A 26,755-nucleotide genomic window follows, 5' to 3' on the forward strand; every position below is an offset into this window, starting at 1 on the left:
ACTTATGACCTCCCTGTGATGCACCAGTTTCGTTATTTTCAAATTCAGAATTTCGTTTCTAGATGTTTTCCTGATTTCCCCTCTGCGCCTCCTGAACAGGTTGGGAAAGCTTGTTTTCAAACAATCTGCATCAGAGAGGAATGATTTCTAGGATTCATGATTTTATTCTCCCGTTAGGTAGTGAGTCGAGTACCAGAGTTAGGAATGCGTGGGAAACGGAGTTAGGAGTACAGAAAAGTGAGGAGTGTTGGGAACGTGCTATAGCGAGGGTACAGTCTACCACTTCTTGTGCTCGTCTTGGACTTATCCAGTTCAAAGTTTTACACAGAGTCCATCTGTCCAAGTCGAGACTTTCTGTGATGTATCCGGACGTAGAGGACAAGTGTGATAAATGCCATGGCTCTCCCTGCCATCTTGGCCATAGGTTTTTCTTCTGCCCTGATCTCCATGGTTTTTGGACTGGTTTCTTTACTGTCATGTCCACTATTCTCAGGGTAGATTTAAAGCCTTGCCCACTGATTGCTGTATTTGGGATTCCTGATGACTCAGTTTCACTGAACTCGATACAAAAGGATGTTATTGCTTTCACATCCCTTATAGCAAGACGTTCCCTACTGTTGCTTTGGAAGTCTGCTAAATATCCATCTATCTCCCAGCGGCTAAAGGACGTGATGTTTTTTTTTTAACTCGAGAAAATAAGGTATACGATGAGGGGTTGTACTGACACGTGTGTGTGTGTAAGTTTGTGAGTGTGTATGTGAGTGTGTATGTGTGTATGTATGTGAATGTGTGTATGTGTATATGTGTGTATATGTGTGTGTATGTGTATATGTGTGTATATGTGTGTGTATGTGCATGTGTGTATATGTGTGTGCGTGTATGTGTGTGTATGTGTATATATGAGTGTGTGTGTGTGTGTGTGTGTATGTATATGTGTGTGTATGTGTGTATAAATGTGTGTGTGTGTGTGTGTGTGTATAAATGTGTGTGTGTGTGTATGCATGTGTATATGTGTGTGTATGTGTATATATGTGTGCATGTGTGTATGTGTGTGTGTGTGTGTGTATAAATGTGTGTGTATGTATGTGTATATATCAGTGTATGTGTGTGTGCGTGTATGTGTGTGTATGTGTATATATGAGTGTGTGTGTGAGTGTATGTGTGTATAAATGTGTGTATGCGTATATATGTGTGCATGTGTGTATGTATGTGTATATATCAGTGTGTGTATCTGTGTATATATGTGTGTGCGTGTGTGTGCGTGTATATGAGTGTATGTATGTGTGTGTGTATGTGTGTGTGTGTGTGTGTATATGTGTGTATATGTGTGCATGTATGTGTGTATGTATGTGTGTGTTTGTGTTTGTGTTTGTGTTTGTGTGTATATGTGTGTATGTGTTTGTGTATGTGTTTGTGTGTATATGTGTGTGTATGTGTGTTTGTGTATGTGTATGTGTGTGTGTGTGTATGTATGTGTGTATGTATGTGTGTGTATGTGTTTGTGTGTATATGTAACTATAACAAAAATGAGAATGGTATTGTTGCTATGTGACTGGAAGTATGTTTTCTTTCTCAATAAAATATTTGGAAAAACAGCTGATTATTTTCCTCTTACAGCACGGCCGAGTGTTTCATTCCTCTTACAGTTTTTATTTATCAAAGAACAATGTCATACTTTTTATCCATTTATGGTTACATCTTGGAATGATTTTTGAATACAAATGGATTTTTAAAAGTTTCCTTTTCTTCCCTCTGTGTTTCCTGTGTGTGTGTGTGTGTGTGTGTGTGTGTGTGTGTGTGTGCAGAGCTGTGACATGGGTGTGTGAACCCGGTCAGGGGTGTGTGTGTGCGTGTGTGTATCTGTATATATGTGTCTGTGTGTTAGATTAGAGTGAGAACTTGTTTGGTGGCGTGTGTTTGTTTGTTGTTAGATGTGTACAGGTGTGTGTGTGTGATTATAGGAACAGTATAGGTCTGTGTGTGTGTGTGTGTGTGTGCAGTATGGAGTGTGTGGGGGCGGTGGTGATTCCTGCGCTGCAGTTCTTCTTCATGGCGCTGCTGCTGCTCCTCATGCTGCCGGCCATGTTCGGCCTCTCGCTCGGCATCACTGAGACCTACATGAAGATCCTCATCAAAACACTGGAGGTATACACACCCACACACACCCACACACACGCTCACACACACACACACACACACACACACACACACAGACAGACACACACACACTGTGACTTACTGCGGTTAATTATTGTGTGTTGTGTATTGTGTTATTGCAGTGGGCAACACTGAAGATTCAGAAGAGCAACAGAGAGCAGGAGATGCTGAAACACTCTACATCATCCGGTGAACACACACACACACACACACACACACACACTGTAGGTTAAAGTACACTTTGAGCATCCATATTGATTATTGATCTCTAAAGATATAAGATGAAGGATAGTACTGATAACAGAAAGGACAAATTCCATTGTGTGTGTGTGTGTATATGTCCGTGTGTGTGTTTGTGTGTGTGCGTGCGTGTGTGTGTGTGTTGTTCATCTGTGTTTCCGCAGTAGGGTGTGTTTTGATCTGTTCTGACATGTCCTCTGCAGCTCACAGTTCCAGTGCAGTCACTTTATTTACACTCACTACACAACACTGAATTCGTCTCTGCTCTGTATTTCTCTGCACACCACACAGCGCTGTTTAAACTCTCACATCTGATCACGTCTGATCACGTCTGATTGGTCAGAAGGTGTTGATTGACGTTCTAGAACAGCAGCTCTGACAGGTTGACGTTCTCTCCTGTATCTGCTGTAATCACAGTGGCATCTCAGAGAAAGATGTGGATAACAGGATGTAGCAGTAAAAAACACCTGATAGAAACACACACACACACACACACGTTCTTAACTCTTAAACGTGACCATAGTTTTCCTTGGCTCCGCCTCCTTTGCAGGTCTGATCCAGCGTGATGACTCGTCGTTGGAGAAGGAGCTGGAGGAGCTGCGTCGCACTAGGCCGCGGTCCGGGGTGGGCGGGGCCTTTGCGTTCAGTGACGTGTTCTACTTCAGTAAGAAGGGGATCGAGAGCATCGTGGAGGACGAGGTGACTCAGAGGTTCAGCTCCGAGGAACTCGTGTCCTGGAACCTGCTCACGAGAACCAACAACAACTTCCAATACATCTCACTGCGCCTCACTGTCCTGTGGGGGGTCGGGGTGATCATCCGCTACGGCATCCTGCTGCCCCTCAGGTCTCTCTCTCTCTCACACACACACACACACACACACACACACACACACACGCACAATAATAGCCTGTTTATTTTACCTTTATGATTGGATGTAATAAATGTTTGCTGGTGTGCAGGATCATGTTAGCGTGTATCGGTCTCAGCTGGTTGGTGATTGGCACCACAATTGTGGGATTTCTCCCAAACTGCAGGTACTCAAACACTAAACACCTCAATTACTGCTGGGAATTATTCAAATTAATATTATCCTTCGATACTGTAAAGTTTAACCATGTACATTTTTACTGTGAATATGATGTTTGTGTAAAATTTGATCATGTATAATTTGATTGTGTGAAGTAGCAGTATTTGTATTGTTCTCCATTTGATATTAGAGTTTGATTATGTAAAATAATTTGTTTAATCATGTAAAGTTTGAGGGTGTTTAGTTTGAGGGTGTAAAGTTTTAGGGTGTATGGTTTTATATTGTTAAGTTTGAGGGTGTAAAGTTTGATGGTGTAAAGTTTGAGGGTATATAGTTTGCTATTGTTAAGTTTGATGGTGTAAAGTTTGAGTGTGTATAGTTTGATATTGTTAAGTTTGAGGGTGTAAAGTTTTAGAGTGTAAAGTTTGATGGTGTAAAGTTTGAGGGTGTAAAGTTTGAGGGTGTATAGTTTGCTATTGTTAAGTTTGAGAGTGTAAAGTGCCTCCTAACTTTAAGAGGAGGTTAAAACTAATGACATGTGGAATTTCAGTTGCACCGCAGACACTTCAGCTATGACTTAAAGAGCAGTGCGTGAAGTAGTAATAGATCAGAACTTTATCACACAGACTGACGTCTCTCACCATCAGCTGCCAATCAGGAACAATAAGGAAGTACTACATCTATGATTAAGACACAGGGAAGTGGTCAGCGGTTAGCGTCTGTCTTTATTGTGTAACATTTACTTCATGTGAGGTCTGCTTTAAAGAAACGTTTTTTTTTTTAATTACTTTGTACATTTTTAATGTAACGCTCATTTACTGTTTATGACTGTGTGTGTGTGTGTGTGTGTGTGTTCAGGATAAAGGACTGGCTCAGTGAACTCGTACACATCATGTGTTACCGCATCTGTGCTCGAGGCCTTTCAGCCACCATCCACTACCACAACAGGTACACAACAGCTACACAATAACTAGACACAAATACACAACACCTACACACCACCACAACAGGTACACAATTACACAACACCTGCACAACAACTATAGAACCATGATACAAGACGTACACATTACCACCACCACTAGACAAGGAGTACAGCTATCAGAAACAGCAACTGAACGACAACTGCATGACAACTACACACTATCATTACAGGTACACAGGTTCAGTGTGTCATCTGTAGCTCTGACCTCAGTTCCGTGTTTTTCTTCTGCAACGCACCTGAACGTAATGTACTAGATTTGAGTGAAATGTAATATATTTCAGGTTAACGTTATATGTTTGACGCTATTTCAGAGAGAACAAGCCGAGGAAAGGAGGAATCTGTGTAGCCAATCACACGTCTCCCATCGATGTGGTGATTCTGGCCAATGATGGAGGATACGCCATGGTGAGTGACGGGTCCGTGAGAACACACACTGAGTGTAAACACCTCGTTCCTGATGTTAATGACACGTCTAGATTTCAGCCAGAGTGAAAGTGTGGTAATGTTGAGTAATGATTAGTAAACCTGAGCATTGTGTTCAGACCTCACCTGGACTCAAACACAATGAGTACCAGGATAATGTGAACCAGAACCAAAACTAGACAAATAAACACTTCAGGAGAAGAGTTTTTTTATACACACATCACAAATATCAGAAAATGTCAATCCGGTCAACTCCACGCATCGATTCTGATGTAAATTTTACATTTTAAAGGCAAAAAACACACCAAGCTGTCCAAAATATTCTCTTGCTGAGGTGTAAAACTATTTTCTTGTCAGAAAAGTTTCCATTGTTTTTTGTTTGTCTGCTTGACAGGTAGGGCAGGTCCATGGCGGATTGATGGGCGTGGTACAGCGGGCGATGGTTCGAGCATGTCCACACATCTGGTTTGAGAGAGCGGAGATGAAAGATCGCCACCTGGTGACGCAGAGGTGGAACAACACTGCGTTAACATTAACACACATTTTACTAAAATCATATAATTATCATTTTCACACACACACACACACACACAATGTTTATTATAGATGTGCAGGTCATTGACAGGTTGTTTTATTTAGCAGCTGTGTGTGTCCTGTGTGTGCTTCTCCACAGACTGAGGGATCACGTGAACGACAAGAACAAACTCCCCATCCTCATTTTCCCCGAGGGTAAGAGAATAAACGAGTGGATCAGGAAGTATTTACATCACATTTGCATCAATCCTCCACCAGGACGTGTTTGCGTGCCTGTTGTAGGCTGCTAAAGATTCATTTTTGTGTAGAAACAAAAGTCTAACAGGCTCTACAGAGGATCGAGTGTCTCACATGAGTAAAATAACACATAACACGTCTGTTTGTTGGGCGGAGTGGGCGGAGTCAGCACTACACTAATAGATTCATTGATCACCTGTAGTGTGATTTTACTGCAGGCTGAAAGTCACTTCAGGGAATCTGCTGAATGTAAAAAAAAAGTCTTCCAAAGGACTAAAATGTGTAAATGTGAATGTTCGATGTTGTTCTCTGTCTGCACACAGGAACCTGCATCAATAACACGTCTGTCATGATGTTCAAGAAGGGGAGTTTCGAAATCGGAGGCACCATCTACCCTGTAGCCATAAAGGTATAAAAAACACTATAAAACACTATAAACTGTCTGCAGTATTAACAATAAACCTGTACAACTAGACAGATAACTAGTGTAATACTGCAATCCAGCAATAAACATTAGAAATGTTGCAGTGTCTGTGTGTGTCTGTGTGTGTCTGTGTGTGTCTGTGTGTGTCTGTGTGTGTCTGTGTGTGTCTGTGTGTGTCTGTGTGTGTCTGTGTGTGTAGTATGACCCACGGTTCGGTGATGCGTTCTGGAACAGTGGGAAGTACAGCATGGTGAATTACCTGCTGAGGATGATGACGAGCTGGGCCATCGTCTGTAATGTCTGGTACCTCCCACCCGTGACCCAGCAGGTGAGGATGATAGATAGATAGATTTATCTTTATTCACTGAATGTGCAACTATATACAACTGTTGATTCATTTGATTCTTGAATCATTCTGTCCTGCTTGAGATATTTAATCAGATCTATAATTAGTTGCTATAAAGTTTTATGTTATATTATATATTATTAGAAATGAACCTTACCTGTGTTTTGTAAATGTAGTAAACTGAATGAATCACAAATCTGAGTGAAGAATCAAATGAATAAAAACAAGAATAGTCTGATTGACGTAAACATGTTGCTGAAAAGAATCAGATCGCTTACTGAGGCGTGTTGTAGCCGCGATCATGGTGTTGACGAGTCATTTCCTGTGTGGACAGGAAGGAGAGGACGCTGTGAAGTTTGCTAATAGAGTGAAGGCTTTGATTGCAAGACAAGGAGGACTGGTGGACTTGTCCTGGTTTGGCATCACTTTATTTATATCTATTAAATCACGTTTATACGCTGTGACATGTCTGCATTGTAACCGTGTGTGTGTGTGTGTGTGTAGGGACGGTGGTCTTAAGCGAGCCAAAGTGAAGGACTCATTTAAGCAGGAGCAGCAGAAGATGTACAGCAGTATGGTGGTCGGAGACGACAGCAGCGACTGAACACTAAAATCAGCCAATCACAGACCTCCAAAACACCAGACCCTCCAATCAGACCCTCAGACTCTTGTCTAACATTAGACCCCTAATAAAGACACATCCGAGAACTGCATGCAGGCGGCCATGTTGGATGCAGTGTGAATGTCATGCACTATATCAGAGTTCTCCCTGTGCAGAATTTCTTCTCAGTGAAACATGATGAACTGGACGTTACGATGTTTATGTGGAAATGTTCAGTCAGCTCCAGCATGGAGGAGATGGACTGTCCTGCACTGATGGTGCTTCTCACTACATCGACGTCTTCGTCCAGAATTATTTATACCAAATGAATTATATGTAATAACTGTAATATATCACTAACAAATAAGAACCTTCTTCCAGAAGCAGTGATCAGATCAGACATTCCCAATGCTGAACGTTTAACCTGCAACATCACAGAAACAGATTAAAGATTAAAGAGGTGTGTGGTTTGTAATGGTAGTTGTAGTGGACACCATTAGAATTTCTATGATGGTTTCTATTGTTCTTTTTTTCAGCATATTTCAATATTTTGCATAAATAATTGAAATATTACTAATGTATTCATCATTTAAATGTTCTAATTAAATAATATTATTTTACGAGTGAATGAGTAATGCATTCCTGGAAGGTTAAATACATGATAAATAAATGTTTTCTTTCTTTCTCTGAGGGAAAAAAAAAAACGACTCGTCAGTATCTAACAATTACAGAGTAACGAGACTACAAACAAAGATAAATATCATTATTATTATTATATATTATAACAATATATTCTTTAAAACAAACCAGGAAAGTATTTATAACTATAGGCGAAGTATTTAAAGTGCAGTTTATGAGGTCAGGGGGGTGTTAATAGAAGCGCGTGCTGGGTGGCGATGACGTCACGGTGACGAAGGCGTGTCACGAGCCTGTGAATGAAAGTGAAACTGAGCGGCGGTACAGCGCGAGATCGAAGCGGGATAAAATGTCAGGATTGTGATGTTTACACGGTGAGTTTATTACAGATATTACAGTCTTCTGATACAGAACTCCGAGTGTAAAGCTCTGACATGTGTGTGATGTGTGTGTGATGTGTGTGTGATGTGGTAATACAGTGCGGTGAAGTGTGTAGTAATGCAGGGAACAGGACGGAGTGTGAAATGGCGGCTCGACACAACAAAACTACAACTCACACAATTCATGATTTATTACATGTGTTACAGAAACCTCGAATATCTGCTTTAGTAAAATCTGATTGTTATTGACTATAAACGGCGAGGATGAGGAACTCTAATTATATACTTACAGCTTATATATACTTATACCTACACTTATATATACTTACAGTACTATATATATATATATATATATATATATATATATATATATATATATATATATATATATATATATATATCTACTAGATGAATAAATGTACATATATAACATGTATTTACTCAGCTACTGTCCTGCCCTTTGTGTTTGAATTTGTGTCTCTGTTGGTTTTCCAGTCTTTTTAGTTAATATAAAGCCATATCTGCACGGGTCCAGCACACACACACACACACACACACACACACACACACACACACACACACACACATCATCATCAGTATGATGAGGTTCTGAGGTTTTACTCCTACACAGGTTACGTATGGTCTCCACACACAAGCTAACGTTAAACATTGGGTACATTTGATGAGGTTATTGCATGTGGGAGATTTTACTTGTTTGAAATGTTTTACTACATGATACACACAATGTTACATAACATTTAACTCCTTTTCTGAAGTGTGTGTGTGTGTGTGTGTTTTCTGATGTAGTGTTGTTTGAGAGTGCTGTGGCAGACAGTATGGCAGGGCAGAGTTTATTGGGTTTATATACTGCTCCTCTCCTCCATCATTACAGCTTCACGCTCCTCTTCTTCTTCTTCTTCTTCTTCATTATTACATTTATTACGTTTCTATAGGAAGAGTGGAGATCTCCTGGTTTTCTCCACTTGTCTCCACCTGTGCGGTACTGATGGTGGTGTCTTGTGTCCTCCACCATGCAGTCCTGTAGCTTTCATCACCGCGTCCTGTTCTTCTTCACCCTCACCTTCACCACTGGTATGTGTGATTTTTGGGGCGTGGCCGTGGGGATTTGTGTTCATTCAGCTATAAGAGCGTTAATGGGGTTGAGGTCAGGGTTCTGTACAGGACACTCGAGTTCTTCTAGCTTCTTCCAACGTTCACACACCAGGTGTTCATAGAGCTCGCTTTGTGCACTGTGTGTCTCGCTGGAACATGTTTGGGACTCCGTTCCGGTGAAGGGGAACCGTAACGCTACAGCGTACAGAGACGTTCTACACAATTGTGTGCTTCAGAGTTTGTGGTAACAGTTTGGAGAATAATATATACACACATATGGGTGTGATGGATACGGGTGTACATACTTTTAGCCATGTAGTCTGCAGGTTTCCTGTGTAGAACTGTGTTGGCAGTGAGTACCATCCTACCTTTAATAAAGAAAACCCCAAAAAAGAACACTGTTTTAGGTATTTATTTGTTTTGTGTTGTAATTGTTTGGTGTTTTGTTAGATCCTGATGTTATTCAGTCTGAATAAGAGTGATGATGATGTTTATGTCTGTTTCAGTACCTACACTGGACTCGACCTCTGTAACCGTCAAGCTTCATCAGTCTGCTAAACTCCCATGTAAATCCAAATGTTCTGGTGTGATCAAATGGTCCATGGTCCATAATTCAACCCATGTTCTGGCTCGGTGTGATCAGATGTCCTGCAGGTCAGAGAAGGGATATGACACGCCATATGATGAGTACCTGAAGGGGAATCAGTATCTCACCATCACTGCAGTAGATTTCAGTAAGCGAGGCTTATACATGTGTAATTGTGACGGTGAGAAGGCCTGTGATGTGCGTCTCGTCATCGATAGTAAGTTTTCCTAAGCCTCAGATTCGTTCATTCAGATTTAATGTGGGGTTTTTTTGTTGTAAGATTTACTCACAGTTGAGTTTCCTTGTTTTGTTTTTCCTCTGCAGCGTTGAAGTCCTCAGTTCGGTTAACCCCTGGGGAGGCTCTGGTGATGGATTTGCCCGTACCGGATCCAGTGGAGGTGATTTATAAGCCCATCGATTCGAGTGATTTATACGGCGAACAGATCTGTACAGTGGCTCACCGCTCACTCCACTGTAAACCTGAATACACACACAGAGCATCACTCAGTCACCCCAACATCACGCTGACAGACGTGAATATGTCCGATGGCGGAAGTTACACCATCCGGGACCGGAAGAACGAGGAAGACATTCATATATACATCCTCATTGTGACAGGTACGTCTTCCAGGTTAGACCGGAGACTGAAGTGAAACCGTGTCAGTGAGTGTCAGTGTGATTGACTGGAGATTTAACACTGCGCTGAATATATTCAGCTGTAAGACTGTGACAGGAAAGATTGTAGAGAATGAAGGAATTGTTCTACAGTTAGGTTACGTGGGTGTAAATGTAAATCTGTGTGTTTAGCAGCACCGGGCTAACAGGTCATCCTATAGGCTGATGGAGTGTTTTCGAGCTGGCCGCATGAACACCATACACATTTCAGTGTGATATTTTCACACTGCATTAGCCCACAGTTTTACGATCCTTTAATGACAATACTATGAAAAAGACAACGTGGATTATTTAATCTGGCATTTAACACCCAGGAGCTTTCAGCTGGTCCCGATTCTCATTCCTCTTATATATAATTAGTATATAATTAATTATGTATAATTATATATAGTTATATTAGTTATAGTTATATTAGTTATATAAGTGTGCTTAAAAGTGATGTTCTGGGGGCAGAGTTATGTGTATATTGGAGGGAATGGGGCGAGCTCTAGGAGTAAAGAAAATAAAATTAAAATCTTATTCAACTCCACGTATGTAACCCCTAGAGACATAATCTCAAATGATCTTAATCTTGATAAATAATCTGCCTAATCTTAGTGACTTAATCCAAATTTTTACAGATCATACCAAATGTACCTTTAAAGTCACACCTTTGTGTGTGTGTGTGTGTGTGTGTGTGTGTGTGTGTGTGTGTGTGTGTGTGTGTGTTATAGTGGTCCAGTCAGAATCAGAAAGGAAGCCGGTGAGTCCCGTGCTGCCTGTAGTGATAACGGGGGTGCTGCTGCTGGTCCTGGTTATTATGGGAGCAGCGTTTGTGATGAAGTATCTACATGTAAAGCGTCTTAAGCAGGAAAAAGCGGATCTGGAGGAAACTGTAAGTAATGAAACTGTGCAGCATCGCAGTGTTGTGTGTGTGTGGGAGTGAGTGTTGTGTGTGTGTGTGGGAGTGAGTGTTGTGTGTGTGTGAGAGAGTGTGTGGGTGTGTGTGTGGGAGTGTGTGTTGTGTGTGTGTGTGGGAGTGAGTGTTGTGTGTGTGTGTGTGGGAGTGAGTGTTGTGTGTGTGTGAGTGTGTGTGTGTGAGAGAGAGTGTGTGGGTGTGTGTGTGGGAGTGTGTTGTGTGTGGGAGTGTGTGTGTGTGGGAGTGTGTGTGTGTGTGTGTGTGTGTGTGTGGGAGTGTGTGTGTGGGAGTGTGTGTGTGTGTGTGTGTGGGGGAGTGTGTGGTGAGTGTGGGAGTGTGTGTGTGTGTGGGAGTGTGTGTGTGTGGGAGTGTGTGGTGTGTGGGAGTGTGTGTTGTGTGTGTGCGTGGGAGTGTGTTGTGTGTGGGAGTGTGTGTGTGTGGGAGTGTGTGTGTGTGTGTGTGTGGGAGTGTGTGTGTGTGTGTGTGTGTGTGTGGGAGTGTGTGTGTGTGTGTGTGTGGTGTGTGTGTGTGGGAGTGTGTGTGTGTGTGTGTGTGTGTGTGGGGGAGTGTGTGGTGAGTGTGGGAGTGTGTGTGTGTGTGGGAGTGTGTGTGTGTGGGAGTGTGTGCTGTGTGTGTGTGGGAGTGTGTGTGTGTGTGTGTGTGTGTGTGTGTGTGTGTGTGTGTGTGTGTGTGGGAGTGTGTGGTGTGTGTGTGTGTGTGTGTGTGTGTGTGTGGGAGTGTGTGGTGTGTGTGTGTGCGTATGTGTGTGTGTGTGTGGGAGTGTGTGTGTGTGTGGGAGTGTGTGTGTGTGTGTGGGAGTGTGTGTGTGGGAGTGTGTGTGTGTGTGTGTGTGTGTGTGGGAGTGTGTGGTGTGTGTGTGTGGGAGTGTGTGGTGTGTGAGTGTGTGTGTGGGAGTGTGTGTGTGTGTGGGAGTGTGTGGTGTGTGTGCTGTGTGTGTGTGGGTGTGTGTGTGTGTGTGTGTGGGAGTGTGTGTGAGTGTGTGGGAGTGTGTGTGTGTGTGTGAGTGAGTGTGTGTGAGTGTGTGTGAGTGTGTGTGTGTGTGTGTGTGTGTGTGTGTGTGTGTGTGTGTGTGTGTGTGGGAGTGTATGAGGGAGTGTATGAGAGTGTGCTGTAAAGAGGATGCTAGAAACAGGGTTAATGTTCCAGGAAAGTTCCAGATCGTATCAGGAGCTGCGGATGGGTTCCAGCTTCACTGGCTATCAGTGATGATCTGATGATTTAAATGGAAGAAATAGGTGCAGGAGAATGGCCTGACCGGTTCAAGCTGGACAGAAGACTATGTGTAACTCAAAACAGAAGAGCATCTCAGAACACACAGTTTCACGCAGGGTTAGAAGGAGGTTCCTAATAATTTGGTTGTCGAGTGTATCTCAGAAGAAAAGCATGCGCTGCAGTACGCTCAGTGTGATTATATTTGAGATCTATTTTACAGATTAGACTGAACCTATCGGAGATAGATGTGGATAATGGCCGGCGGAGAGCGAACAGCGATGCGACAGCAGCAGAGTGGCTGAGGCAGATGGTAGCGGTGGAAAAGCTGATACAGCGATACAAACCTGACTCAGTGAGAAGATCTCGGAGCTGGACGAACCTGTACGACATCCCGGAGCTGGAGATGTTGAAGAAGAAGAAGGCAGAATTGGACATGGCTGTAAGGAGCAGGGGGATCTCGGAGCAGGACACAATCGGCCAGTGGTGGAGTTTGAAGAGGCCAGAACTGAACACGATCATAGAGCGCTGGAGAAAGTTTGACGCAGAACCGGACGTGGTGATCCCGGCGGAACGATGTCCTTGACAGAACTTTGACAGCAATATCAGCAGTGTGTTCAGGTTTGATCTACCTGCACTGGTCGATTTTGTTATTTCTGCTGTGAGCTGGCTGTATTTGTGTTCTGTAAACAACGCACACTGTGAATGAAAAAACAACAACAACCAGCTCATAGTGTGAGTTCCTGCATACTGCAGTTCACTCGTAGCCTTGTGAAGTACTTGAGCCCTGTTACTGGGGCGTTTACGGATATAAACTGAACCCATTTAATCAGCCCGAGAGATTGCACATTTTGGTTTACTTTATTCGGTGTTTAGTTATATATCCAGTAACACTATGTGTGCAACACTAGCAACAAAACTACACATCAGGTTTACAAAGCATGACTTGCTCTGTGATTATACAAGGTGATGAGCACATTGTTCACTTGTTAACTTCCGTAACGCAACTGAATCCATTCAGTTATAATCAGATAATCAGACAATCAGATAATCAGACTGACAAAACGTCTGCAGTGCTCCTGCTTCATCCCATCATCATCATCAAAACAGAGAGGAGCGCTTACACACATTACAAAAGAGCTCCTCTAACAAAGAATAACAGTAGGTTTAACATTAAGATAGAAGTCCCCTTCCCTCCCGGCCCTAAATCTCACACACGTAGTATTTTAAAACACTTTTTTATCCATGTTGTCAGGGACGTGTGCGTTACCATGCAGCTGTAATAAATATAGCGCAACTGTGTGTAACTGTGTGTAAATATAGTGTAAGTGTGTAAGACATTTGATTGTTTTTATATTCTGGAATATTTTTAACCAAAATAAATCTATCTTCTGTAACTTTGAGTTTTGATAAGCAGTTATTTCAGTGTGTGTTAATGTGTGTGTGTGTGTGTGTGTGTGTGTGTGTGTGTGTGTGTGTGTGTTGTTATTGACTCAGTGTTTAATTTACAGGGCGATCAGGCGAATCTCATGAAGAGTTAAAGGATCAAATTAATTTAGGGCTCAGTTTGAATTTTATTATCTCAGTATTAACAGGATGATTTAAACCATTCTCTGCTTCCCTGCATTATTATTATTATTATTATTATTATTATTATTATTATTATTATTATTATTTTATTTTGCATTAACCAAACTGAGCCACGTGTTAGATGAATTAGATGAAGATTTCAGTGCTTTATCTCTAACCAAAACTCCATTTAAACACGACTGAACAAGGCTGTGTTATAACACAGTGCATGCTGAAGACTTTTTAGAAACTCTTTTTTCACCAGCTGCGTCTCCTTCTCCACTCTGACCCTCGTCTGAGTGGTTCTCCGTCTGCACATCTGAAACCACACAGAACAAGCCCGATAAACCTCAACAACACTATGATACACCTGGTGAAGCCTGCAGAGATGTACGGTACCTTCGAGCAGATCCTCCGGGTCCTCTCCAGCTGCTTCAGGAACACACGCAGCCTGTTAAAGAGACAAACACTGACGCTGCAGTGAAACTGTGAGTACACCACCGTCTGAACATTCATCTGATTATTACAGTTATACATCACCTCCAAAGAGTTCTCCAGAACCTTCCGCTTCTTCTGAGGAAGACTACCGAGATACCTGTGGATGGGGATAAACAGGACCGCTATCCAGAGTGATGTGGAACGGCAGATATCTGGGTTTATTCCCTACAGTATATATAATATATGATTCATTTAAAGGTGAAGGAGACTTGTGGTGGGTTTTTAGTGACCTTACACGACCCAAGTGACGAGGAAAAGCACCTTTTATTTCTGACTGTGCAAGACATTTAAACCCTTTACCCATTGGTTCATATCAGGAAGTGGGCATTTTATACAACATACGATGATACTGTTAAGGGAGATTTACATATCAGCTTTAATATGACACTTTTTTGTCAAGAAAATAAAGTTCAGATAAATGATCAAACCATCTTATAAAATGTATTTATTCACCGATTACAATAACGATTTATACAAGAGTGAAAATGTAGCTCAGATAAATCAGTAAAGTTCAGAGAGTTTATGACACATTTTTATTATTATTTTTTTAAATGAAACGAATTAATGATTGATTCAGTGATTCAATGATTCAGTCACCCTGATTCAATGAATTAATGCCTGAATGTTTTAAAGGTTTTGGTTTAGATAAAGGTTTGTACAAGAATCATATTTTCCCCACTTTGTCCTTACAACAAAAAATAAGATCAGGCCACAATATATTTGTGTAAGTGGCTCAAATGATCAGCTTGATTTATTAACATTACAGTCATTGACAATAGAGTCATTGACAATAGAGTCATTGACAATAGAGTCATTGACAATAGAGTCATTGACATTAGAGTGCCCCCTACAGGCCACATTCCGCATCTGCAACATCATTCAAGAGTTCACTAAGGAGCTAAAATAATTTTTATTATTATATTTTTATAACTCCACATTCACAATCCAGACCATACTGAACTCATACTGAAATAGTCATTCGGATTAAATCCCCAACAGTGTGTTATAACACAGAGTCTGGTCATAAACTCTCACCTCTTCAAGTAGGAGCCTTGCTTCTGACTCACTGCAGCACCTGAAGAAATGGGCATGGTGTAAAACACACACACACACACCCTGCTTACAGAACACACACTAACACACATCACAGAACATTAACTTCACCTCCATGCAGCTCATGTATATCATTTGTAACTGTGTAACTGTGTGCGTGCGCGTGTGTGTGTGTGTGTAGTGCTGAAAATACACAAGACCGGAAGCTGGGTTTTGTTAGTGTCTCCATAGCAACCTAGTGCTTATCTGCATGCCATCAGAGACAGTGCAAAGACATTTTAAGTGTTCAGTCGATTTGTTCACCATTACAAGGATTGTTTAGTTTTCAGCATAAATGATAATAATAAAAAAAAATTATATATATATATATATATATATATATATATATATATATATATATATATATATATATATATATATATATATATATATATATATACAGTTTAAAACAAACAACACTGGTCAGGTGTAAATTATACTTCAATTATAAGGAATTTAACTTAATAAAAAAAAAATTAAAGAAAGTAAGTGAAATGTCTACAACCTCCCGAGTGACTTCTGTTCATGTTGAGGATAAATATTAATATTTAATAATAATAATAATAATAATAATAATAGTTCACATAAATATTTTGCTTTGTGGTGGGGAAACATTAAAATAACATAATAATCAGAAAACATGAAAGTTGACCAATTTGAGAACAATATTAATGAGAAATAAATGTTATGTTACAATTCAGCCTCTGTGAAAATAGCACAAAGATATTATTTGTAATAAACATAATAAAAACTCGCTGTTAGATGATAAAATGAAATTTTCTGTTAGATGATAAAATGAAATGTTCTGAGAGGATAAAATGAAATGTTCTATTAGAGGATAAAATGAAATGTTCTGAGAGGATAAAATTAAATGTTCTGTTAGATGATATAACAACATGTTCTGAGAGGATAAAATGAAATGTTCTGTTAGATGATATAACAACATGTTCTAAGAGGATATAATGAAATGTTCTCTTAGAGGATATAATGAAATGTTCTGTTAGAGGATATAATGAAATGTTCTGTTAGAGGATAAAATGAAATGTTCTGAGAGGATAAAATGAAATGTTCTGAGAGGATATAATGAAATGTTCTCTTAGAGGATATAATGAAATGTTCTGTTAGAGGATATAATGAAATGTTCTGTTAGAGGATATAATGAAATGTTCTGAGAGGATAAAATGAAATGTTCTGAGAGGATATAATGAAATGTTCTGAGAGGATATAATGAAATGTTCTGAGAGGATAAAATGAAATGTTCTGAGAGGATAAAATGAAATGTTCTGAGAGGATATAATGAAATGTTCTGAGAGGATAAAATGAAATGTTCTGTTAGAGGATATAATGAAATGTTCTGAGAGGATAAAATGAAATGTTCTGAGAGGATAAAATGAAATGTTCTGAGACGATAAAATGAAATGTTCTGAGAGGATAAAATGAAATGTTCTGTTAGAGGATATAATGAAATGTTCTGAGAGGATATAATGAAATGTTCTGAGAGGATATAATGAAATGTTCTGAGAGGATAAAATGAAATGTTCTGTTAGAGGATAAAATGAAATGTTCTGAGAGGATATAATGAAATGTTCTGAGAGGATATAATGAAATGTTCTGAGAGGATATAATGAAATGTTCTGAGAGGATAAAATAAAATTTTCTGTTAGAGGATAAAATGAAATGTTCTGAGAGGATAAAATGAAATGTTCTGTTAGAGGATATAATGAAATGTTCTGTTAGAGGATAAAACGAGATGTTCTGAGAGGAGCTTTGTGCTGGAAAGCTGTGTAGATGTATTTTTGTGGTAGTTTTCAGGTTGTAATGTACCCCTGAGGGTGTTGTATTTCTAAAACATGTTTGTGTTGTGTTCTATGCTGTTGGAACCGGATGTTCCCCCGCCCTAACCGGAAGTGATGCAGCTCCAGCTGTTTATTGTTGACACGGTGAGGGAGACGGGGTAAAGATGGCGGTGTCACGTCGCTCTTCTCAGCATCACGGAGCGCTGCCTTCTCCTCCGCGCGGCGCCCTGCTCGTCTCTCCTCCGCCGGAGACTCCCGCAGTGAGCCCGGACTCGGCGGGTTTGAGTCCGGCGGAGAGCGGCCCAGCGGTGGAGGTGGTGGTGGTGGTTCCCGCGGCCTCTCCGGGCCGCCCCGCTCCGGCTGTGTGCGCTCAGGGCGCCGGCGCTGCGGGGGAGGAGGACGAGGACGACGAGGAGGAGAGCTGCGGAGCCGGGGGAGCGTTCCGCGAGCTGTTCGAGGCCTGCAGGAACGGAGACGTGTCACGGGTCAAGCGGCTGGTGGACTCGGTGAATGTGAACGCTAAGGACGTGTCCGGGAGGAAGTCCACTCCGCTGCACTTCGCCGCAGGTCCCCGTAAACCGCGTTTATACCGCGGATCTGCTCTGTTTATGTCCTAGCTTAGCATGTAGCTTAGCATTTAGCACTTAGCATGTAGCATCGACTCCCGAGCCCCAGCAGCTGTATTAGATGTATTATTTCACTATTTCCTCTGAGATATTATTATATTATATTATATTATATTATATAATGTTCCATAGTGTTAATATTTACCTGTAAATTAGAGATTGACGTAGTAAACACACTGACTGTGCTTTAATAATAATAATAATAATAATAATAATAATCATCATCATCATCATCATCCTTCCACACAGACCTCATATCTTCAGACCTGTTCCTGCTGTTCAGGACATCTGAAGACATTTCCACAGAGAATAAGAATTAAAGTGGTCTATAATGTGTATATATATACACACACACACACACACTATAAACACAGTGTTCCGAGGCAGTACGGTGTTGTTAGAACAGAATAAATCCACACTTTTATCTTCTCCTGAACACTTTTACAGAAAAGGAAGTAGGATAATGTAGAACAGTAGCGTTATTTCTCATTACCGAGTTGTTGCCAAATAAGGGCGTGTGGGCGGAGCGATGAACAGTGCAGGTCACTGATTGGTGGAGTGTGATGATGTCAGAATCGTCCTGTTTGATCTGGCCAGTGAGCAGTGTAGAGATGAACTTTCTCTCTGTATCTGATCTACTTTCCCTGCAGGAGTGATGAGAGTCACTTCTTTATTTATATAAATAATAAATACATGGTGCTGATTTTCCATGAGGATTGATCTGTGGTATAAGATGATCAGGACATGAGAGAGTGTGTGTGTGTGTTTAATATTAGATTGTGATGTGTGTGTTGCAGGTTTTGGTCGTAAGGATGTGGTGGAGCATCTCCTGCGTACAGGAGCGAATGTTCATGCCCGTGATGACGGAGGTCTGATTCCTCTGCACAACGCGTGTTCGTTTGGTCACGCCGAGGTGGTGAGCGTGTTACTGTGTCAGGGTGCCGACCCCAATGCCCGCGACAACTGGAACTACACGCCGCTGCACGAGGCCGCCATCAAGGGCAAGATCGACGTGTGTATCGGTGAGGAGGCTCTCACACATACCGCGCTTACAGTACTGTAGAGGGAGAGAGAGAGAGAGAGAGACACCGCACTTACAGTACTGTAGAGAGAGAGAGATACCGTGCTTATAGTACTGTAGAGAGAGAGACCGCGCTTATAGTACTGTAGAGAGAGAGACCGCGCTTATAGTACTGGAGAGAGACACACACAGTACTTACAGTACTGTAGAGAGAGAGTGACATCGCGCATACAGTACTGTAGTGAGAGACAGAGAGACCGCGTTTATAGTACTGGGGGGAGAGAGAGAGACACCGTACTTAGAGTATTGTAGAGAGAGAGAGACCGCGCTTATAGTACTGTAGAGAGAGAGAGAGACACCGTGCTTACAGTACTGTAGAGAGAGAGAGAGAGAGACACCGCGCTTACAGTACTGGAGAGAGAGAGAGAGAGACACCGTGCTTACAGTACTGTAGAGAGAGAGAGACACCGCGCTTACAGTACTGGAGAGAGAGAGAGAGACCGCACTTATAGTACTGGAGCGAGAGAGAGAGACACAGCGCTTACAGTACTGTAGAGAGAAAAAGAGAGACACCGCGCTTACAGTACTGTAGAGAGAGAGAGACACCACGCTTACAGTACTGTGGAGAGAGAGAGAGACACAGCGCTTACAGTACTGCAGAGAGAGAGAGAGGCTGCGCTTATAGTACTGGAGAGAGAGAGACACTGCACTTACAGTACTGGAGAGAGAGAGAGAGACACTGTGCTTACAGTACTGGAGAGGGAGAGAGAGACACTGCGCTTACAGTACTGGAGAGGGAGAGAGAGACACTGCGCTTACAGTACTGGAGAGAGAGAGAGAGACACTGTGCTTACAGTACTGGAGAGGGAGAGAGAGAGACACCGCACTTACAGTACTGTAGAGGGAGAGAGAGACACTGCGCTTACAGTACTGGAGAGAGAGAGAGAGACACCGCGCTGACAGTACTCTAGAGGGAGAGAGAGACACTGCACTTACAGTACTGGAGAGAGAGAGAGAGACACTGTGCTTACAGTACTGTAGAGGGAGAGAGAGACACTGCGCTTACAGTACTGGAGAGAGAGAGAGAGAGACACCGCGCTGACAGTACTCTAGAGGGAGAGAGAGACACTGCGCTTACAGTACTGGAGAGAGAGAGAGAGAGAGACACCGCGCTGACAGTACTGTAGAGGGAGAGAGAGACACTGCGCTTACAGTACTGGAGAGAGAGAGAGAGAGAGAGAGATACTGCGCTTACAGTACTGGAGAGAGAAGGAAAGAGAGAGACACTGCGCTTACAGTACTGGAGAGAGAGAGAAAGAGAGCGAGAGAGACGCCGCGCTTACAGTACTGTAGAGGGAGAGAGAGACACTGCGCTTACAGTACTGGAGAGAGAGAGAAAGAGAGAGACACCGCGCTTACAGTACTGTAGAGGGAGAGAGAGACACTGCGCTTACAGTACTGGAGAGAGAGAGAGAGAGACACTGCGCTTACAGTACTGGAGAGAGAGAGAGAGACACTGCGCTTACAGTACTGGAGAGAGAGAGAGAGACACTGCGCTTACAGTACTGGAGAGAGAGAGAAAGAGAGAGAGAGAGACACCACGCTTACAGTACTGTAGAGGGAGAGAGAGAGACACTGCGCTTACAGTACTGTAGAGGGAGAGAGAGACACTGCGCTTACAGTACTGGAGAGAGAGAGAAAGAGAGAGACACCGCGCTTACAGTACTGTAGAGGGAGAGAGAGACACTGCGCTTACAGTACTGGAGAGAGAGAGAAAGAGAGAGACACCGCGCTTACAGTACTGTAGAGGGAGAGAGAGACACTGCGCTTACAGTACTGGAGAGAGAGAGAAAGAGAGAGAGACACCGAGGAGGAGAGAAAGTGATGTTTCTGTAGTGAACTGTAATCTGATTGGTTACAGTAACACTGGGTGGAGCCTGTGATCTATTAGTAATAGACAGATGACCTACCTGTAGGTGTGTGTGATTTTAGTGTGTGTGTGTGTTTCAGTCCTCCTCCAGCATGGCGCTGACCCCAACATCAGAAATACTGATGGCAAATCAGCTCTGGACCTGGCAGACCCTTCAGCCAAGAGTGTGCTCACTGGTACACACACACACACACACACACACACACACACACACACACACACACACACACACACAAACACACACACTCTTTCCCCAGACTCATTTAGAGTGCTTACACACACGCGCGCGCACACTATATTGATCACACACACTAACACAATCTTTTATCCTAATCTCACCATTAAGTAAGTGTGTGTGTGTGTGTGTTGCAGGTGAGTATAAGAAGGACGAGCTGTTGGAGGCAGCGAGGTGAGTGTGTGTCACAGCGTTTCCATTTCAGTGATTTTATGTTTTCATGTTTGTGTTGTGTAACTGTGTGTGTGTGTGTGTGTGTGTGTGTGGTTTCTCCTCAGGAGTGGAAATGAAGATAAGTTGATGGCTCTTCTTACACCACTCAATGTCAACTGTCACGCCAGCGATGGACGCAAGGTGACAACACACACACACACACAGAGTTATTGTGTATCACACTCTGATGATGAGATGTAGTGGTGTTCACATCGTATCACAATTACACACACTGTTGACAGCTGATCGTCTCTCCTGATGACTTGTTGCTATGGCGACCACACTGCTGTGAATGATTAAATGATAATTTTGGTTAGTGTGTGTGAGAGTTATGATTTAGAAAACATCACTGTACTAGATGATGATGATGATGATAATGATGATGATGAGGTCTCTTACAGCTGTGATGTCACTGTTGGATTTTAGGCCTAATTTTCTTACGTTCTGCTCCTTTTTTATTTTTTTGTTTCTGGCTACTTTCAGTCAACTTCACAAAAAATGCTGGTAAGTTTATTTTGAAAACAACCCTGTTGATTTAAACTGTGATCATGTTACTGATGTTTCTTTTCTTCATTGTTATGAGTTGATCTGTAACTGCACTGGTTTAGTTCTGGTTTATTTGGACACACCCGGAGCGTTTCCCATCCCCGCCACTCTGAAACGAGGCGTTTTTAAACGTTAAACATGTTTATGAGTTGGTTTGGAGGCGTGTGATGATGGGGTAAAGGTGTCAGTAATAATCCCCCGAGAGGAGAATTCTGGAGGAAATCTGGACATGAAGAAGTAATAAACTTGCAGCTGGTTAGGGTTGCAGAGAAATCTCGGAGTCGTGTAACTCCTCTGACTATCAGATAACGTATCAGAACACGCGCGCTAATATAAACCTGGGATTTACAGCGGCGTTACTTACAGGAACTGATTCAACCCCTTCTGACCAATCAGAATCCAGATTCAGCAGCGCTGTAGTGTAAATGTGATGGAGTGTATATTATGGGATGTATTGTATATTATGGGATGTATTATATAGGAGATCTGCACCTGCCTGCTTACTGTGTGTGTGTTTTCAATCAGAATGTCATGTTTGTGCTCGAGCTTGTCGTCCTGCACGCCGTCACTCAGACCTCACAACGTGTGTGTGTGCTCGCAGTTGGCATGTCGTGATGCTTAATACATATAAAATCTACATGTTTGATTTGTGATATTTTCCATAATTCCTTATTCTACACACAATCATGAATCAGACGTTCTGATACTAAATGCATGCTGTGTGTGTGTGTGTGTGTGTGTGTGTGTGTGTGTGTGTGTGTGTGAGAGAGAGAGAGAGAGAGAGAACCTGGAACTGAGTTTGGCGAGTGTTTCAGCCCTGCTCAGTCTTCTGGGATGTGTATCGGTCAGCTGTACACATCTGGATCCTGATCTTTTCACCTGTTCTGTTCGAGCTCTATTAGATCGGACACAGGTTATGTGTCAGATCGGACACAGGTTATGTGTCAGATCGGACACAGGTTATGTGTCAGATCGGACACAAGTTGTGTGTTATATCAGACACAGGTTATGTGTTAGATCGGGCACAGGTTCTGTGTTAGATCGGACACAGGTTATCTTATGGAGCTGTGGGCTTTGACTTGACCGCTCTAACAGCCGCCGTATGTTTCTCAGCACACTTGGGGTGGTTCACCTGTGGCAGCCTGGAGCAGGTTTTGTCCTAGGGTTGTCATGTATCTGTGCCCCGTCGTCTTCACCCTCGGTCCCTGCTGATGAGAAGCGTTCTCGGAACACGGCTCTACCACCTCCATGCTTCACGGTTGGGGGATGCGTGCTCTGTTTGGTTTCCACCAAATGTAGCACCAGAGAGCATGATTGCGGAGTCTGAGCTGTGGATCTCCTCCAGAGTTACGCGTCTCCTCTTGGTTCTCTGAATAATGTTCTCTGAATAATCTCTCCTGGTCCATTTCAGTTCCACACCAAAACATGGTCAACTTCAAGGGGGCGAATACTTGTGGAAGTATTCCTTTTTAAATAAACCTAGCCCAGGTTCATGTGTGTACTGTCCTGGTGCTCACCTGGCTCAGGCAGGTAGTGCAGAGACCGGGCTGTAGTGGTGTGTGTGTGTGTGTGTATGTGTGTGTGTGTGTGTGTGTGTGTGTGTGTTTCCAACCTGTGCTGGATGCGTCTGATCTTTACGGGTGTCTGATGTTCTGCTGGGATCTGCTGTGAGAGAGCATGATGCGTCCTTTCAGCGCTGTATGAGCGAGACGGATGATTGTGTGTGGTAGAGGCGTGTCTGCGGGTTCTCTGTGGACTTCCTGTTTAACACAGGAAGTGTCCGTTACAGTGGAGAAGAGTTTTCTGTGTGAATGAACATCAGTGTGTTTAATGTGCAGATTTTACTTTAATCCTGATTGGCTTGTGCACCGCCTTCCTGTGATTAACTTAATGTTCATGAGGTGGTTTGATTAAAGACTAGGTGAGGTTTTATTGTGTGTGTGTGTGTGTGTGTGTGTGTGTGTGTGTTACAGTCAACTCCACTGCACCTGGCCGCAGGTTATAACCGCGTACGCATCGTCCAGCTGCTGCTGCAGTACGGAGCAGACGTCCACGCCAAGGACAAGGGGTGAGGAACATGAACACACACACACACTTCTATACATTCTCTCACATATTAAGACAGGTCATGAATTCTGATGTGCAAACACAAAGTGGAACAGTTTTTATAAACACGCATAATGACTGCCTCTCTCTCTCTCTCTCTCTGTGTCTGTCTCTCTGTGTCTGTCTCGCGCTCTCTCTCTCTCTCTCTCTCTCTCACAGAGGTCTGGTTCCTCTCCATAACGCCTGCTCGTACGGTCACTATGAGGTCACTGAGCTGCTGCTGAAGGTGAGACGTGACTCTGTGCTCCACACACTCGGTGTACGTTCTGTAGTGTTGATATTCTCAGTAGTGTTTGGAGCGATGTGATTGGTTGTGTGTGTGTGTGTGTGTGTGTGTGTGTGTGTGTGTTCTTCAGCACGGGGCATGTGTGAACGCGATGGACCTGTGGCAGTTCACACCCCTGCACGAGGCGGCCAGTAAGAACCGGGCGGAGGTGTGTTCACTGCTGCTGAGTCACGGCGCCGACCCCACCGTACTCAACTGTCACGGCAAGAGCGCCATCGAGCTCGCACACACCCCTGAACTCCGCGACAGACTCGCCTGTGAGTGTCTCATACACACACACACACACACCCCTGAACTCCGTGACACACTCGCCTGTGAGTGTCTCATACACACACACACACACACACACACACACACACCTACACCTGAACTCCGCGACAGACTCGCCTGTGAGTGTCTCATACACACACACACACACACTCCAGATGTGTGTGTGTGTGTGTGTATATATATATATATATATATATATATATATATATATATATATATATACTGTAGATATCTGATAAATTATGTAATTTAAAGACTTTTTTTTGTTTATAAATTTCTCAGATGAGTTCAAAGGTCACTCCCTGCTCCAGGCTGCGCGCGAGGCCGACATGACGAAGGTGAAAAAGGTTCCACCAGACATCATCAACTTCAAACACCCTCACTCTCAGGACAGCGCACTGGTATCACACACACACACACACACACACACACTTCTCCAAGATGCTGTTTCTGATTTGATGGATTTGTGTGTTTGAGTCTAATTTGTAAACATGATTTTTTTTGGTAAACTCCAGTTTAATATTTTTCTTCCTCAGGACTTTTCACATTAAACAGAGTCACAGCTGATTTACATATTCATGCATATTCATATCTCCTTGTGTTCCTTATAAGGAATATTTTTCATTATGTAAATAAGCTATTGTACGTTAGTTTTACAGACTCCTTTAGTTCTGTTATAAATGTGCGTTGTTATTCGTGTGTGTGTGTAGCATTGTGCTGTGGCGTCTCCTCATCCTAAACGCAAACAGGCGACAGAACTGCTGCTGCGCAAAGGAGCCAACATCCACGAGAAGAACAAAGAGTGAGTCTCTCTCACACACTCACACACACACACACACACTGCTCATCACTCTGTATCTCACACTTGTATTCCCTCACAGTTTCATGACTGCGTTCCACATGGCTGCAGAACGAGCTCATAACGACGTGTTGGAGGTTCTGCAGAAACACGGAGCGAAGGTACATGCGCACACACACACACACACACGTGTAATAATGATTTGAACACAAGCACATTACTATATATGCTCCCTACAACTCTGAAAATCCTCTGTGTGTGTGTGTAGGTGAACGCAGTGGACACTCTGGGTCAGACGGCGCTGCACAGAGCCGCTCTGGCCGGTCACATCCAGACCTGTCGGCTGTTGCTTAGCTATGGCGCCGACCCGTCAATCATCTCTCTCCAAGGTTTCACCGCGGCTCAGATGGGCAACGAAGCCGTGCAGCAGATCCTCAGCGGTAAGAACACCAACACCCCAACACTCGCAGCAATGCCGGTCAGTCGCAGCAACGCCGGCCAGTGTGTGGGGTCTGTAAACTCGTGTGTGTTGTAGCTGTGGTGTGTTGGGAGGAGTTAGCTGGTGGGTGGGAACGAGCCTCACTGTAACTTACTCTGTGTGTTTGTGTTGCTTTTGTTGTTTTGATCCAGAGAACATTCCAACTCGAAACTCTGACGCAGACTATCGCTTCCTTGAGGCAGCAAAAGCAGGAGACCTCGACACCGTGAAGGTGTGTGTGTGTGTGTGTGTGTGTGTGTGTGTGTGTGTGTGCGCGTGCACTGAATAATATGAATTTGGTGATGACAAAACACAACTCACTGTATATTCGTGTGTGTGCGTGTGCGCAGCAACTGTGCTGTCCTCAGAACGTGAACTGTCGTGACCTGGAAGGACGTCACTCCACTCCGCTGCACTTCGCTGCTGGTTATAACCGTGTGGCAGTGGTGGAGTATTTACTGCAGCACGGAGCTGACGTACACGCCAAGGACAAGGGGTCAGACCTTCATCATCATCATCATCACGATATTTAGTGCAATCATTACCATCACAATACTCATGCAGTTTTTATTCAGTACCTCTCTCTCTCTCTCTCTCTCTCTCTCTCTCTCTCAGAGGTCTGGTTCCTCTCCATAACGCCTGCTCGTACGGTCACTATGAAGTAGCTGAGTTGTTGGTGCGTCATGGAGCATCGGTGAACGTAGCTGATCTGTGGAAGTTCACTCCACTGCACGAAGCTGCTGCCAAGGGCAAATATGAGATCTGTAAACTGCTGCTCAAAGTAAACTACCACACA

At 43.0% G+C, this 26,755-nt stretch overlaps 4 protein-coding genes across 8 annotated transcripts in view; 3 read left to right on the top strand and 1 right to left on the bottom strand.

Annotated features, from left to right (window-relative positions):
* Positions 1-7,596, top strand: part of agpat9l (1-acylglycerol-3-phosphate O-acyltransferase 9, like) — a 10,391-nt gene extending 2,795 nt beyond the window's left edge. The window contains exons 2-13 of one of the 2 annotated variants that reach the window (XM_017451744.3): positions 2,001-2,145; positions 2,280-2,346; positions 2,948-3,242; positions 3,359-3,433; positions 4,285-4,374; positions 4,723-4,816; positions 5,229-5,344; positions 5,508-5,563; positions 5,929-6,014; positions 6,229-6,357; positions 6,710-6,789; positions 6,880-7,596. In XM_017451744.3, coding sequence (XP_017307233.1) covers positions 2,002-2,145; positions 2,280-2,346; positions 2,948-3,242; positions 3,359-3,433; positions 4,285-4,374; positions 4,723-4,816; positions 5,229-5,344; positions 5,508-5,563; positions 5,929-6,014; positions 6,229-6,357; positions 6,710-6,789; positions 6,880-6,979 — 1,332 coding nt within the window. In that variant the 5' untranslated portion in view covers position 2,001 and the 3' untranslated portion in view covers positions 6,980-7,596. Of the gene's footprint in view, positions 1-1,805; positions 2,146-2,279; positions 2,347-2,947; positions 3,243-3,358; positions 3,434-4,284; positions 4,375-4,722; positions 4,817-5,228; positions 5,345-5,507; positions 5,564-5,928; positions 6,015-6,228; positions 6,358-6,709; positions 6,790-6,879 lie in introns of both variants that reach the window. The other variant, XM_053674485.1, reaches the window with a different exon arrangement.
* Positions 7,597-7,879: 283 nt separating this feature from the next.
* On the top strand, positions 7,880-13,891 carry LOC108255646 (uncharacterized). Of its 2 annotated transcripts, XM_017451748.3 has the most exons (6): positions 7,880-7,986; positions 8,946-9,084; positions 9,612-9,908; positions 10,016-10,309; positions 11,080-11,240; positions 12,718-13,891. In XM_017451748.3, exons 2-6 carry the CDS (start codon positions 9,024-9,026, stop codon positions 13,078-13,080), a joined length of 1,176 nt encoding a protein of 391 aa, XP_017307237.1. In that variant the 5' UTR covers positions 7,880-7,986; positions 8,946-9,023; the 3' UTR covers positions 13,081-13,891. The 2 variants fall into 2 exon arrangements, with proteins under 2 accessions (XP_017307237.1, XP_047005664.1); XM_047149708.2 differs by lacking the exon at positions 8,946-9,084 and having other exon boundaries at positions 7,916-7,986.
* LOC108255652 (uncharacterized) lies at positions 13,161-17,693 on the bottom strand. 2 transcript variants are annotated; one of them, XR_001810132.3, is made up of 5 exons: positions 17,556-17,693; positions 15,597-15,636; positions 14,604-14,658; positions 14,463-14,514; positions 13,161-14,382 (listed from the first exon to the last, which is right to left on the bottom strand). XR_001810132.3 is itself a non-coding variant. In XM_017451755.2 (4 exons), exons 1-4 carry the CDS (start codon positions 15,704-15,706, stop codon positions 14,279-14,281), a joined length of 321 nt encoding a protein of 106 aa, XP_017307244.1. In that variant the 5' UTR covers positions 15,707-15,930; the 3' UTR covers positions 13,161-14,278. The 2 variants fall into 2 exon arrangements, 1 of the variants encoding a protein (XP_017307244.1); XM_017451755.2 differs by lacking the exon at positions 17,556-17,693 and having other exon boundaries at positions 15,597-15,930.
* Positions 17,573-26,755, top strand: part of tnksb (tankyrase, TRF1-interacting ankyrin-related ADP-ribose polymerase b) — a 12,796-nt gene continuing 3,613 nt past the window's right edge. The window contains exons 1-16 of one of the 2 annotated variants that reach the window (XM_053674483.1): positions 17,573-18,016; positions 18,873-19,097; positions 21,107-21,202; positions 21,399-21,435; positions 21,540-21,615; positions 21,958-21,978; positions 23,994-24,088; positions 24,286-24,352; positions 24,483-24,669; positions 24,965-25,083; positions 25,393-25,484; positions 25,564-25,642; positions 25,750-25,921; positions 26,112-26,191; positions 26,310-26,455; positions 26,575-26,740. In XM_053674483.1, the coding sequence (XP_053530458.1) occupies positions 17,614-18,016; positions 18,873-19,097; positions 21,107-21,202; positions 21,399-21,435; positions 21,540-21,615; positions 21,958-21,978; positions 23,994-24,088; positions 24,286-24,352; positions 24,483-24,669; positions 24,965-25,083; positions 25,393-25,484; positions 25,564-25,642; positions 25,750-25,921; positions 26,112-26,191; positions 26,310-26,455; positions 26,575-26,740 (2,061 nt within the window). In that variant the 5' untranslated portion in view covers positions 17,573-17,613. The remainder of the gene's footprint in view (positions 18,017-18,872; positions 19,098-21,106; positions 21,203-21,398; positions 21,436-21,539; positions 21,616-21,957; positions 21,979-23,993; positions 24,089-24,285; positions 24,353-24,482; positions 24,670-24,964; positions 25,084-25,392; positions 25,485-25,563; positions 25,643-25,749; positions 25,922-26,111; positions 26,192-26,309; positions 26,456-26,574; positions 26,741-26,755) is intronic. The other variant, XM_053674484.1, reaches the window with a different exon arrangement.

Source organism: Ictalurus punctatus, chromosome 22 (assembly GCF_001660625.3).
Source record: "Ictalurus punctatus breed USDA103 chromosome 22, Coco_2.0, whole genome shotgun sequence".
In the NCBI taxonomy this organism is placed as follows: domain Eukaryota; kingdom Metazoa; phylum Chordata; class Actinopteri; order Siluriformes; family Ictaluridae; genus Ictalurus; species Ictalurus punctatus.